We start from the raw sequence: 15,199 nt of genomic DNA, 5'->3' as shown, positions 1-15,199 counted from the left end.
GTGATGAGAAAAGCTTTTTACATCATTTTCAGCCCTTACCCATATACTGGGTTATAATATTGTATATAAATGGGAGGGCAAGAGGTAATACACTAATTGTAAATCATTAGGGCCAGAAATTATATCTTGTACTTAGTATTTCTTATACGACTTAATCCAGTTGTGGTTCCCTCAGTAAATGCTTATGAAATTGAATTGTATTTCAGTTCCTCAACATGCAGGATTTGTGAACTAACCATCATATCCAATCAATTTTAAATCTAAAGATTTATAATTTGTCATACAACCATGATTCCTACCTATCCATGTGAAGCAAGCAAGAGGAAGATATTTAAGAGACAATTTAAAATATGGAAGAAAATATCAATGGTGACAACAAAATATTTTTTTCTGATTACATTTTCAGGAAGGCAGAAAATGAGGGCAATATGAACCATTTCTAAAATAATTACTAAATAACAGAACAACAGTGTGAGTTGGTTAATTTTGAACTCATTAAAATAAATTATTTTCAAAATTGTGTCAGAAAGATGACTCTCCCCATGTCCCTCACCAAAAAAACAAAATCAAAACCAAAAAACCCCAAACTTAGGAAGTGCTCAAGAATGTCCGTAAAGAATTATTTGTGATAGCAAAAACTGGAAACAATCCAAGTTTCCATTAATACTACAATGAAGCAATTAATGTATGTTTATATAATGGAACTATTATGTAGCAAATACCTATACTATAGGTGGTAACATGGATGAATCTCTACATCAATTGTTGAGCAAAAGAAACCAGAGATAAAATAATCATATTGTATAATTCTATTTACACGCAATTCAAAAATAGGTAAAACTAATCTTTGGCTTGAGGAGGAAAACGGAGATATTGCTGGAGAGAGAGGGAGTACTTCTTGGGAAGGGGTAACAAGGGAGCGGTCTCTTGGGGGTGCTGGTACAGCTCTGTTTCTTGACCTGAGGGTGGTTATAGTGACTATATTTTTATTTTTTTAATCAGGCTACACAGAAATGATTTATACACTCTTCCAATATATGTTGACCTTAAATAAAAGCATTCTTAAAACTTTAAACAGTTCAGATAAAGCAAAATTTGTTCTTTCCACGTCTTTCAACTAATCCCTTTCTCCTGAAAAGAACCACTGTTAACAGAGGGGTATGCCAATGTTTATAGCAGCAATGTCCACAACAGCCAAACTGTGGAAAGAGCCAAGATGCCCATCGACAGATGAATGGATAAAGATGTGGTATATATACACAATGTAATATTATGCAGCCATAAAAAGGAATGAGATCTTGCCATTTGCAACGATGTGGATGGAACTGGAGGGTGTTATGCTGAGTGAAATAAGTCAATCAGAGAAAGACATGTATCATATGACCTCACTGATACGAGGAATTCTTAATCTCAGGAAACAAACTGAGTGTTGCTGGAGTGGTGCGGGGTGGGAGGGATGGGGTGGCTGGGTGATAGACACTGGGTAGGGTATGTGCTATGGTGAGCGCTGTGAATTGTGCAAGACTGTTGAATCACAGATCTGTACTTCTGAAACAAATAATGCAACATATGTTAAGAAAAAAGAAAAAAAAGAAGATAGCAGAAGGGGAAGAATGAAGGGGAGTAAGTCGGAGGGGGAGATGAACCACGAGAGACGATGGACTCTGAAAAACAAACTGAGGGTTCTAGAGGGGAGGAGGGTGGGGGGATGGGTTAGTCTGGTGATGGGTATTATAGAGGGCACATTCTGCATGGAGCACTGGGTGTTATGCACAAACAATGAATCATGGAACACTACACATCAAGAAAAAAAAAAAACAAAAACCAGAGGGGTATGTATCTGTTCAGAGCTTTTTTTCCTGTGAGATATATATAAATACATTTATTTATATAAATAATATAAATATATGTACATTTTAAATTGCATGTTTTCTTTTTTTTCAATTGTTAGAGTTTTTTAATTGAAAAAATAATAAATTGACAACATTAAAAAATATTCAAACAATACAAAAGGGTATATGGTAAAATGTAAACTCTTCCTTCCGGGGTCAGTCCCTGTTTATAATATTTTGTATATTTTCTCTGTCATATGTTTATATATGTGTGTATATCTCTCCCATTTTCAAATATTATTTTTTGAAAAACCACACAAATGCAGCATTTCAGGAATATGAATCTTGAGCATTCTATCTGGTGATAAGATTGTATCACAGTACTCAATATATAATCACCATAGTTTATTAGTGAAAGGGAAATGTTATGAGTTGAAAATGTAGACTACAACTTTTATTTGTACATATTTGTAATTTTGGACAAAAAAAATCTTCCTTTAAAAAAATCTTGCTTTATATTAAGCTAATATAAGATCATGAGAAAAACTGTCTTTGTAAGAAGCCTTTTCATTTAATACCTCTTATAGAAGTTTATAGTCAGATTCATTTTAAAGAATTTTCAGAATTCTGTAGATAATTTTCATTTGAATGTCCCTATTTACTCAGCATTGCTTATAAGCTATTCTTTATTTCCTCCTCACTTCAGCCCAAATTATATTTCTTAAAAGTCAACATTTTCTAAGCATCTGCCTTCGGTTCAGGTCATGATCTCAGGGTCCTGGGAGCCCCATTCTGGGCTCCCTGTTCAGCAGGGAGTCTGCTCCCCCCACCCCCCACATGTACGCTCTCTCTCTCTCAAAAAAAAAAAAAAAAGCTAACATTTTCTAAAGGATTCTAAGGCACAGGGGTTGACTAACTATAGTCACTTAACTAGAGGGTTAGGAATTATTCTAACTGTAGAATATCTAGTAGTTAATCTAACAGAATATCAGTTATTTTTAGAACAGAATCCACCAAAATTCCATGACTATTATATTTTACTTAAGATATTGTTCCCTTTAGAATTTGAAGACCTAATTTTCACAACAGAATTAAATATATACAGTTCATTAAAATACAAAATATTTAATATCTTGATTTCTCATTTTCTCACATTAGTTTTAATTATATGAAAACATGTTGCTATTTACTTTTCAGATGAAATAACCTGCCAATTTTTTTTTTTTTTTAAAGATTGTGTTTATTTATTTATTTAAGAGAGAGAATGAGAGAGTAAGTGAATGAGAGAGACAGCATGAGCAGGGGCAGAGGGAGAAGCAGACTCCCCTGCTGGGCAGGTAGCCTGATGCAGGGCCTCGATCCCAAGACTCTGCAATTACGACCTGAGCCAAAGGCAGATGCTTAACTGACGAAGCCACCCAGGCACCCCACCAATTTTTATTTTCATGAAAACAGGAAGAGATATATACTTTAAAAATGAACAAATGAAATGATAGTGGTACTAGTCAGAAATATTATTTTATTGTTTTGTGCCAAATATAAAAATAAATTTTAGTTTATTTACAAACTGTGGAACTCTTTTTGATATTTTATGAAACTTTTTTTCTTTAAATAGACTACCTTAAAATTTACATCCAATTTTTCAGTCTGATTTTATTATATCTTACAAGAACCAGTACAATATTTTGCACATAGATACTACATGAATAAGTGAGTTGATTTTTTTTTAGTGCAGCATAGCTTAATATCATAGTTAGTTTTTAAAAATATGTACTTATAAAAATGTGATAATATAAGCAGGTTTTCATATCTATACCTAGTGTATAAGGCTTTTTATATCTCTAGGGGAAAGTTAATAGTTAATACTGAAATTTTAAAAAAGTATTTGACTTTCTATTGTAACATCATAGAAAGTGGCATAGTATAGACATTCAGGAGAAACAAACTCTAATGGGAAAGAAGAGATTGGTTTAATGTTTAAATTCTAACCTTTCCGAAAACCTTTAAGAATGAGGATTTAGCAAAGAGCTATTTTGTTTGCCAGGCAGAGCTACAGAGCAATTAGAAGACTAATTTGGGCCATGAAATTTTTTGGATTAAAGGTCTGATTAGAATTCTGAGGTCCCAAATTACTGTCACAAAGGTGTGAGCTAGTATTTTAGAGTTTCAGTAATCTCACCCCTAAGATTTACTAAATGTTTATGGTTTGGTCAGTAAAGGACTTGACTCAGTATCTGACACAATGCCAGGGCTCAAATGGTAGCTGCTATTATTTTTATTATTTCTACTTAAATATCCCCCAAAGTTCAAATTCAATCAAAGATCTTTCAAACTCTCTCAAATACCAAACCTACTACTTCTGTTTTCCTTATTCTAGAAGATTTTATTATTTTTCCAAATATTCGCAGCTTCTCCCTAGGGCAAGATTTTCCTTCCCCACCTTACTGATGGCATGTTTGGCCATGTGACTTGCAATGAATAATGAAACATGGGTGGAGGTCAGCATATAATTCACCATCATCTGTGCCATGATACCAGCAACATTCTACACAGAGGCTGGGTCTCAAGTGAAAATTATGTGGAGTATAGCTACGGATGGCCTGTTAAGGACAGGCAGTATGACCAAGAAACCTTTTGGTAAACTACTGAGGTTTACAGGCATTTGTAACCATGAAATAACGGCCTATCCTGATCGGTAAGATTTATCTTTGTGACAGGGCCTTGTCACCCACCTAAATATTCAAAGAAAGAGTCTGGGGGCGCCTGAGTGGCTCAGTTGGTTAAGCGACTGCCTTCGGCTCAGGTCATGATCCTGGAGTCCCGGGATTGAGTCCTGCATCGGGCTCCCTGCTCGGCGGGGAGTCTGCTTCTCCCTCTGACCCTACCCCCTCTCATGCTCTCTCTCTCTATCTCACTCTCTCTCAAATAAATAAATAAATAAATAAATCTTAAAAAAAAAAAAGAAAAAGAAAAGAGAGTCTGGGAAAATTCTTACCGTCTTTCGGTTTTGTTCTATAGCCAGTTGTTCATCAATTCCAGTCAATTCTACCTCCCTAATATTTCTCAAATTGTGCATCAGTAATAGGACCTTAATCCAAGTTTTCTATTTTATCTACTACTACAATATTTTCTTTCTCCAGGTTTGCTCCCCTTAAACATTTTAATCTGCATTAGTAAGATTAATGTATTTATTTTCTTTTAAATACTTCAAATGCCTATCACAATTTTAAGTGCTTAAACAGTTCTTATTAAACTTGTAAGTGGGGGCGCCTGGGTGGCTCAGTTGGTTAGGTGTCTGCCTTCAGCTCAGGTCATGATCCTGAGTCCTGGGATCGGGCCCTGCATCGGGCTCCCTGCTCTGCAGGGAGTCTGCTTTTCCCTCCCTCTGCCTCTTTCCCTGCTTATGCTCGCTCTGTCTCTCTCACTCACTCTCTCTCTCAAATAAATAAATAAAATCTTTAAAAAAATAAAAAGAAATAAATAATTAAAAAATAAACTTATAAATGTAATAAAACTCAAATTTTCTTAAACACCTTAATACTGCTTAAATATATACAGACCATCTTGGTAATATCAACACTCATTTCCAAACTTAACACAAAAGTATTAATAAGCATGAGTTTGACTTACTTCACCATTTCTATACTTAAGTCAGAGAAAACTCTAGGCCCAAAAGGCTTCACTGAGTAAGTTCTACCATATATTCAAGGAAGGTATCTGAGTTTTGTTTTTTTTTTTTAAGATTCTACATATAAGTGAGATTATACAGTATTTGTCTTTCTCTGACTTAGTTCACTTAGCATAATGCCTTCAATGTCCATCCATCTTGTGGCAAATAGCAGGATTTCCTTCTTTTTTAGGACTGCGTCATATTCTACTGTATGTACATATGTGTGTGTATGTGTACAAACACACATACCATAACTTCTTTACCCATTCATTCACTGATGGACACTTAAGATTGTTTCCATGTCTTGGCTACTGTAAATAATGCTGCAATGAACATGAGGGTGCAGATAACTTTTTGAGTTAGTTATTTCATTTCTTTCAGATGAATACCTAGAAGCAGAATTGCTGATCATATGGTAGTTCTAGTTTCAATTTTTTGAGGAACCCCCAGACTATTTTCCATAGTGGCTGGACGTTTACATACCTACCAACAGCGCATAAGAGTTCCCTTTACTCTGTATCCTGACCAACACTTATTATTTCTTGTCTGCCACAGTTACTAAAACTACGAATCCTAAGCTGTCACTCTACCCTACTTTGCCCTTCCTGCAGATAACACCAATAATGGTTTTTGGGCTAGGCTTTTCTCTTGCTCTGCCTCCTGACCAAAACCTGAAGCTTTCCCCATGGTCTGGTATAGCATATTGTGCCCCCTTCTTTTAGGAAATATAAGTAAAAGAATTCTTTCAATGGCATTAGCCTCTCCATGTTACTACCCAGTCACCTTCATAAATTAAAAGCCTGCAGATACAAGGGAGAAAATCACAAAATAAAGTAACAAAAAGATTAATGAAATGAAGAAGATTCTGGGGGGGAAAAAAAAGCCCGATAGGCTGAGTTTTGACAGATCTTAACCCAAAGTTTAAATGCATTCAATCCTTTTGGATGATAAATAAGTAGAAATTAGAGAAGGTAAACTTAAATTAGGAAACTGCTGAACCACATAAGAAACCAAAATACCTGAACTTTTCTTTTGATGGTGGCAACACTGAAGAGAGCTGGGAAAATTTCATGGTGCTTGAAGCTCAAATTCCCTAACACAGATGTGGAGGTCCTAACAGAGTTGCACAAGCACTTACACATGCTTTACCTTCTCTATCAAGAAAGGATATAATCTCAAGTTAAGCACATGCCTGAGAAGGTGAAATGGTACAGCCATTTTGGAAAACCGGCTGGCGATTTCTAACAAAGTTAAACACAGCCTTATCATACAATCCAGCAGTCATGCTCTTCGGTATTTACCCAATTGAGTTAAAACTTATGTCCATCCAAAAACCTCCATATGAATGTTTAAAGCAGCTTTATTTATAATTGCTAAAAACTGGAAAGAATCAAGCTGTCCTTCAATAGGTGAATGGATCAACAAACTGGTATATTCATCAATGAAGTATTATCCAATAATAAAAAGGAGATATTAAGCCATAAAAAGAAACTGTCTAGACCATATTGCTAAGTGAAAATAAGTTCGTCTGAAAAGGCTACATACTGTATGAACCCAACTAAATGACATTCTGGAAAAGATAAACATATAGGAACAATAAAAGTGTTAGTGGTTGCCAAGTGGGGGAGGCAGTTGGGGAAAAGGGGATGGAGAAAGGAATGGGTAGAGTACAGGAGGATTTTTAGGGCAGTGAAACTATTCATTATGATAATGTACTGGTGATAAAAGACATTATACATTTGTCAAAACCCAGAGAACTGTATAATACCAAGAGTGAACCTTAATGGTTCACTGTAGAACTTTTATCAATACTGGCTCGTTAATTGTAACAAATGTACCACACCAATATAAAACATTAGTAGGGAAAATTGTGTGGAAGATGTGGTATGAAAGAAATTCTTCACTCAATTTTTCTGTAAATCTAAAACTGCTATAAAAATGAATTATTAATTAAAAAGGGTGAACGAATGGCGATTCTACAAACACAAAAAACAGTTCAGATGTTGCCACTCAGAATGAATGATAAATGTCTATTACAACTTCCCTAAAGGCAATACCAGTAGCAATGATGTCAGGTGGGATTCTTCTTATATAATTTATGAGCCAAAAGACCCATGTATATAATATGACATACTACCAAATATAGAACCAGAAAATATTGATGAAGTGATGATCTAAAGAAAATTAATTTGATCTCAAGAGATGGAACAGAAATCATCCCATAATATATTCCCAAGAAATAGTATAATATTCCCCAAAAAGTCAAGACATGGGACACTCTGTTATCCTGAATTTTTAATATGAATGTACATGACACTTCCCTCTGTCAAGATCTTTTAGTTTGTTTCTCTACTACAGGCACCAACCAGGTGGTTATCACATATTCACAGGCAAGCTCTAACTTGGCCATGCTTGGCACACCAGTAAGTTCCTGAGTTAAGACAAAGAACTGCCTGTTGTCAAGTTTGTTAACCTCCCACCTCTGTTACCTATTTTTGTTCAGTTTCTTACATTCAACCAGAACTATCAGTCCACTCTCTTTAGTATGTATCCTTCATAACGATCTCTTAGTTTTTTGACCCACTGCTCATTATAACTATGTCTGTTGATTTAAGACCTGACTCCTGACTGGCATATCTATAGAGTTTCTCAATCTTTTAAACATTTATTGAGTGCTTCAATTCAGATTCAGCAAACATTTACTGAGTTCCTTCAGGTTCATTTCACCCTTATAGCTACAGCCACTCTAAGAAACTATTATTACCTCCATTTTATAGAGAAGCAAACATATTCAGACAAGTTAGGTCACCCAAATCAAATCTACATCTAACAGTCAAGTCCAGCGCTCCTTCTACTCATCTTTCTCTATCAAATTACAACACACTCTGCTAGTTAGAATCTAAGGCTTCACTCCACTTCCTGACCTGTTTTTCAAACCCTACCTAAAAACGTATCCCCTAGATCCACTGATAAGCTCTCCCCGCCCCGATCCTCCAAATCCTGCTCTAGTGGATTCTTCTATTCGCAGCTCCTTTCTCTCTATCCATCTACACCACTACTGTAACATGCTAACTCTGGTGCCCTCAAGGTTTCAAGAAAAATTCTACCAATAGAATCTTCTTTTCGGGGAAAGGAGAGAAGTCAGTCAGGAGCATCGTGGTCTTGTTTCAGCCTGTTGTCTTCCCCTTCATAGACTATCAGCTATAGCAACTTTATCAATGAACTGTAATTAATTGCTTAATAGATTCTTTCATGAATTAAGTTATAAAAAACTTGAAACCAGTGACTGCCCTGAGGAAATACTGGTAACTCAAGACACTCTCAGAGCCTCAAAGTAAACGGATATCTGCCACATCCATTATTTTTGCAGGAAAAAAATATATCTTAACAAACTTAACTCTGACCATAAAAAGCAAGTTTAGTGAAATGAACTTGCTGCTAAAAGCTATTTGAGGACATGTGAAAATTAAAACCAAGATATACTTTTCATGCCCTGCTTATACAAACCAGCAAAATTCAGAACCCAAGCCATCTGCTCTTGATTTTTTAATAGCAAAGTTAACAAAGTAGCCTTTTAATCTTGTAAGCAAATCATAATTGTCCACTACAGATGCTAAGTTTGTAAATTAACAAAATATTTTTTTTCTTAATTTCCCAAGGAGGTAGGAATAATTGGTTAGGATCAAAACCTTCGAGTGTGATCTTGAGACTGTCTAAAACTCATTTTGTTTCATCTGCAAAATAGGGACAGGTATATCTACCCCATAGGATTATTGAAAGAATAAGATCATTAAATTCCTAACACAAGGTTTTTTACACAGTGAGCACTCAAAATGTTCCTTCTTCTCATTATTATTACATCCTTAGTCTTTGTTTCCTCACCTGTAATAGTAAAATCTCTACAGGGCAGTTGTGAGAATTAAACACATTGCTTGGTACATCATAGATATTTATGAAAGCCCATCATTCCCATCCTGTCAGCATTACTGGGGGAATCAGGAGTCAAAAAACTACAAAACTACATTTATAAAGCCCTGGGCTGGAGAAAAAAATATACCAGCTCTCAGGAATTACATGTTTGCTTTTGGGAGGGGGAGTCTGTGAGGAGAAAAAAGTAGGAAGAAAAAGACACAGTTTTATTATTGTATAATGTAGACAGTCATTTAATCACATAATTCAGTCATGATTTTATAATGATTTGAAGTAATGATTTATAATAATCATTAAAGTGCAAGGTTAAACTTAGTTAAAAACCAATCAGGGACTAATACATTGTCTAAAGTAAAACAAAAACAACTTCAGTGGCAACTAAAGATACAAGATATTTAAACATTAATTAGTGAGAAATTTTAGAAGCAACTTCAAAAACAGTCTCAGTATTTCACTGTTTTATGAAACCAAAACATTTTCAACTGGAGTTTAAAAGATGAATTAACAGGAACCTACTATTGTGAAGTTTCATTCTGTTTTAAATTTTGTACTCTTCTGAAAGAAATACATGTGTACAAGACATAAATAAACATTTCAGTTTCCTTACCTGTTGTGTTCCATCTGCACTTACAATAGGGGCAGATAGAAGAGAAATATCACTACTTAAAATCTGAGCTGTATCCAGTAGTGGTGGGTGCTCTGCCATTATCAATAAGACATTAATATACCGGATAACCTTCCAATTCTGAAAAACAAAAATATATAGCCATCTGTGTATACATCCTTAAAAACGTATTAAAATATAATACATTCAAAATTTGTCTCATTCTTTAACCTAAAATGATATTCTTGTGAAAGGAAATTTTACAATACTTAGTCGACTACTTTTTTTCTGTCAACAGAATATTTAAGGAAATACCTTTCTTACAACTTAGCCAACTGTATGTCAGTGTAGACAGGAAACTAAGATATATTAAAACCAATATATTGGGTACCTGGGTGGCTCAGTCAGTTAAGTGTCTTGACTTGGTTTCAGCTCAGGTCAGGATCACAGGGTCATGAGATCCTGCCCTGTGTTAGGCTCTGTGCTCAGCAAGGAGTCTGCTTGAGATTCTTTCCCCCTCCTTCTCCTTCCCTCTCTTCTTCTCCCCCACTGCTCCTCCCTGCCTGCTCACACGTTCTCTAAATAAATAATCATAAAAAAAACAATGTATGAGCAGCTTCCATTTAAATTCCATGTCTGTCTCTTTATCCCTTCCACCTCTATGCAATATTTGTTTAACCACCACTACTCTAGCTAAATACTAGATAATATTTAGTATGGGACAGGCAATAAAATGCAATGACTAAGTGAGCAAATCTACCACTAATTTTTTTTCTATGAGCAAAGAAGGTGATTATGAAGACCCAATCCCCTCCTCCATCACCTTTATCAGTCTCTAGAAACTACACAAGAATTATGATTTGTCATTGATTCCTCAGACAAAACAATATGGTAGAAAAATTTGCTCAGGACTAGAATAAAAACCTTCAAATTTTAAGTTTTAAGCTCTGACACTGGTCTTCTGTAGTTCTTTTTACTATTCTTTTCTAAGTGACACCTATTTTAAAATAAACCAAATCATTACAGTGATTAAAAGCATATACATTTAGAAATCTTTGACACAGTGTCACTTATATAAAAAGTAAAAGACTTGGTATAAGCAAATTATGGTATATATACCATATATAACATCAACCAATAAAATGTCAGCTAATTACAAGAAAAGCTGAACATAACTGAGCTCAATCATAAATTTTACCAAGTTTATACTAAAAAGCCAAATTACAAACATTTTTGGATGCTTGTAAGATTCTGAAATTTAGCAGTGTCAAGATATTTAACTTTTGTAAGATTATTAAATTCATGTTATTTATTTTTAAAGTCTTGAATCTTTGCAGAAACTCTCATACAGGTTGATTTAACCTAAAAACAAATTTCTATTTCGATATATAAAAATTGCTGTAAGATTTTTTAAAAATATTCAATACAGTTATCTACCTCAAGATTTTATACTGAAGACCACGGTATATAATATTTTACTTTTAACTACTTCATAACAATGCACGTCATTAAACACATTATATGTTATAATTACATGCACATATAATATACATATATTTATACTGCTTTTAACATATACATATTTATATATAAACACATAATACATGCAAAACATATATAAAGGGGCAAATCTAACTTCTGGCTTAATCTGTATTGCTGTATTAAAGTCTGATAAAATCAGTGAGAAAAAAGTAAAAAAAAAATCAGTGAGTAAATTATGTCAAATAATTTCACTCTGTGAATATGTAAAAAGTTGTAAGACAGGAAAGAGTCAATGCATTATTTTCCCTCTTGCATATCAAAGAAACATTTAGGGAAGCTAACAGGAGTAACCAGAGAAAGTTTACAGATAATTCACTTTGTAAAATTAGTAAATTAAAAAAAAATAACAACCATTGAGTACTTTTTATTTTGTCATTATATTGTTTGTAATATTGTCTTTATATATATATACATATATATGTATATATATACATGTCTTTAGCTAAAACTGCAACCACCATTAATACTTGAATTTTAGAAAGTAGTGAAGATACAACCATAATTTGGTTTCAAGAGGTGAACTGGAAGCTTACAAATACAAACACAAATTTCTTCTGAACCTCTAGTTAATTCCAAGAACAGTATTATTTTAAACTGGATCTGAAGCCACATGCTATGTTTTAACATTATCATCCCACTTAAGGCATTACCTCCAATTTTATTATTTTCAAAGCTCTAACACATCAGAAGTTTATTTATGAATTGCTTTCTTGCATGGATATATCCATCACACTATATGCAAAGGTTTTATTTGAGCTTGCAAATTAGAAACTACAGCCATGCAACTGAAATGATGCATTTGGAAACCTAAAAATTCTTTTACTCCTGTGTAGAGAACACTGTCAGCTTTTCCTTTCAACCAATTTCTTCTAATTCTGTTATTTCTACTTCCTGCATTCTCATCTTGTGACTACAAACACCCACTTGTTTTAAGTTATGCATCTATTTTGTTTTTAATAATGTAATATTTGGTATATATGCAAAAGAGGGGAGGAATGATTTGATGCATTTGCAAATTTTCATGGAATAATACCCCCCATGGCTCATTTCAAGCTATCATGGTTTAAAAACTGACCTGAAAATTCCTGATTTTTTTTTTTAAAGATTTTATTTACTTATTTGACAGACAGAGACATAGCAAGAGAGGGAACACAAGGAGGGGGAGTGGGAGAGGGAGAAGCAGGCTTCCTGTGGAGCAGGGAGCCCACTGCGGGGCTCGATCCCAGGACCCTGGGATCATGACCTGAGCCAAAGGCAGAAGCTTCACGACTGAGCCACCCAGGTGCCCCAAAATTCCTGATTTTTAACAATCAACTTTTGTATACAAGATGGTTCCATCATATCACTATTTATATCTAAAATCTACGTATCAATATTTAATTATTTGTGTAACAATAATATAACAAAATATTAACATTTGGGAAATCTGGGTGAAGAAAAGCTAAATATCTCTATACCACTCTTGCAACTTTTAAGTCTGAAATTTTAATTAGTGTCAAATTAGACAATATTAAAAAAAATTAACACCAGGTAGAATGCAGATCTGAATGTAAAAGGTAAAACAAAAAAGGTTCTAAAAGATAATACACAAGAATATCTTCATAACCATGAGCGAAAGAGTTTTTAGACAGGGTACAGATTATATTTCTTAAATCATAAAGAAAAATGAATACTGAACTTCATTAAAATTAAGAACTACTACTCATTAAGAAATATCTTTAAGAAAAATGAAAAGGCAAGCCATAGACTGAAAGAAGCTATTTTCAACATACATAACTGAAAAACAGCACATATTTCACATTTATACAGGCCCTCCTACAAACTGATTAAAAAAAAAGAGAAAAATGCCAAGAGACTTGAATATGCTCTTCACAAAAGTGGAAATTCAAGAGATCAATAAACATATGAAAAGATTCTCAAATTCATTAACTACTAGGAAAAAGCTACTTAAAAATCATAATGAAATATCTTCATATACTTCTTAGGAGTATAAAAATGAAAAAGACTGACAATATTAAGTATCAAGGAGGCTATGGGCAACTGGCACACTCAAATGGAATGAGAGTGGAAATTCATAAAATCAGTTTGGAAACTACTTTGATATTTACCAAAGTTGAACATATAAATATTCTATGACCCAGTTATGATTCAGTTATTAGATTCCTAGTCTACCAAAAAAAAATGCATGCACATATGCACCAAAAAAAGTACATGAAGGTATATATAGCAGCACTACTCTTTTCTAGCCCCTAAACTGTAAACAACTTAAATGTCCCTGGAGAGTAAATGGTAAATTTTATCTAATTCATCCACTGGACTACTATACAGCAAAGAAAATTAGTGAACTAGTGAAAAGGAAACAACACAAATAAATTTCACAAATACAATGTGAGTGAAAAACAGACAAAATACATACAGTACAACTTTATTTATAGAAAGTTCAAAACAGAATAAAAACCAATCTATGGTGTTAAAAGTCAGGATAGGTGACTGTCTTTGAAGGATGGGAACTTGGAGAGGCATAAAGGCAGTTTCTGGGGTGCTGGTACAGTTCTATGTCTTGACTTGGGAGGCTGTTATGTGATAATTACCACTCTTACCACATAATTATGTGAAAATACCATTATGAATTGAGCTGTATATTGATATTTACATACTTGTGTCTACTTCAAGAAAATTATTTTTAAAAGTTAACACGACCACATGGTCACCTCAATTGATGCAAAAAAAATTTGACAAGATCCAACATCCTTTGATGATAAAAACACTCAACAAACTAGGAACAGAAGGAAACTACCTCAGCATGATAAAGGCCATAGATGAAAGGCCCACAGCTAATAACATCGTGCTCAATGGTAAAAGACTATCAGCTTTTCCTCTAAGACTGGGTACAAAGCAAGGATGCTGACTCTAACCATATCCGTTCACAGTACTGGACGTAGTACTACAAATCCTAGTCAGAGCCATTAGGCATGAAAAACATATAAAAGGTATCTAAATTGGAAAGGAAGAAGTAAAACCATCTCTGTTCACACATGACATGATTTCGTATGTAGAAAAACCTAAAGAGTCCATTAAAAAGCTGTTAGAACTAGTAAATTCAGTAAAAGTGCATAGTAGGAAATGAACACAGAAAAATCAGCTGCATTTCTATATATTAACAATGAACAATCTAAAAAAAGAAATTAAGAAAAAAATTTCATTTAAAGTAGCATCAAAAAGAATAAAATACTAAGGAATAACTTTAACCCCCAAAGTGGAAGATTTGTATACTGAAAACTATAAAAATTTGCTAATAGAAATTTAAAAAGACACAAATAAATGGAAAGATCCTGCGTTCATAGATTAGGAGATTTAATACTGTTAAGAATTCAAGACTTCCCAGGGAGCCTGGGTGGCTCAGTCGTTAAGCTTCTGCCTTTGGCTCAGGTCATGATCCCAGGACCCACATTGGGCTCCCTGCTCAGCAGAGAGCCTGCTTCTCCCTCTCCCACTCCCTATGCTTATGCTCCCTCTCTCGCTGTGTCTCTCTCTGTCAAAATAAATAAAATCTTTAAAAAAAAAAAAAGAATTCGAGACTTCCCAAAGCAATCCCTATCAAAATCTCAATGGCTTTTTTTT

The 15,199-nt window shown here is 34.1% G+C and overlaps 1 protein-coding gene across 5 annotated transcripts in view; it reads right to left on the bottom strand.

Annotated features, from left to right (window-relative positions):
• FNDC3A (fibronectin type III domain containing 3A) overlaps positions 1-15,199 on the bottom strand; it is a 155,186-nt gene that overhangs the window by 121,606 nt on the left and 18,381 nt on the right. For all 5 annotated transcript variants that reach the window (XM_027590846.2, XM_027590847.2, XM_027590849.2 and 2 more), the window contains one exon: positions 10,040-10,177. In XM_027590846.2, coding sequence (XP_027446647.1) covers positions 10,040-10,138 — 99 coding nt within the window. In that variant the 5' untranslated portion in view covers positions 10,139-10,177. Of the gene's footprint in view, positions 1-10,039; positions 10,178-15,199 lie in introns of those variants that run through there.

The sequence above is a fragment of the Zalophus californianus genome, chromosome 3 (assembly GCF_009762305.2).
Source record: "Zalophus californianus isolate mZalCal1 chromosome 3, mZalCal1.pri.v2, whole genome shotgun sequence".
Classification (NCBI taxonomy): domain Eukaryota; kingdom Metazoa; phylum Chordata; class Mammalia; order Carnivora; family Otariidae; genus Zalophus; species Zalophus californianus.
Note: the sequence above shows the minus strand (reverse complement) of the source record. Positions and strands in the feature narration are given on the sequence as shown.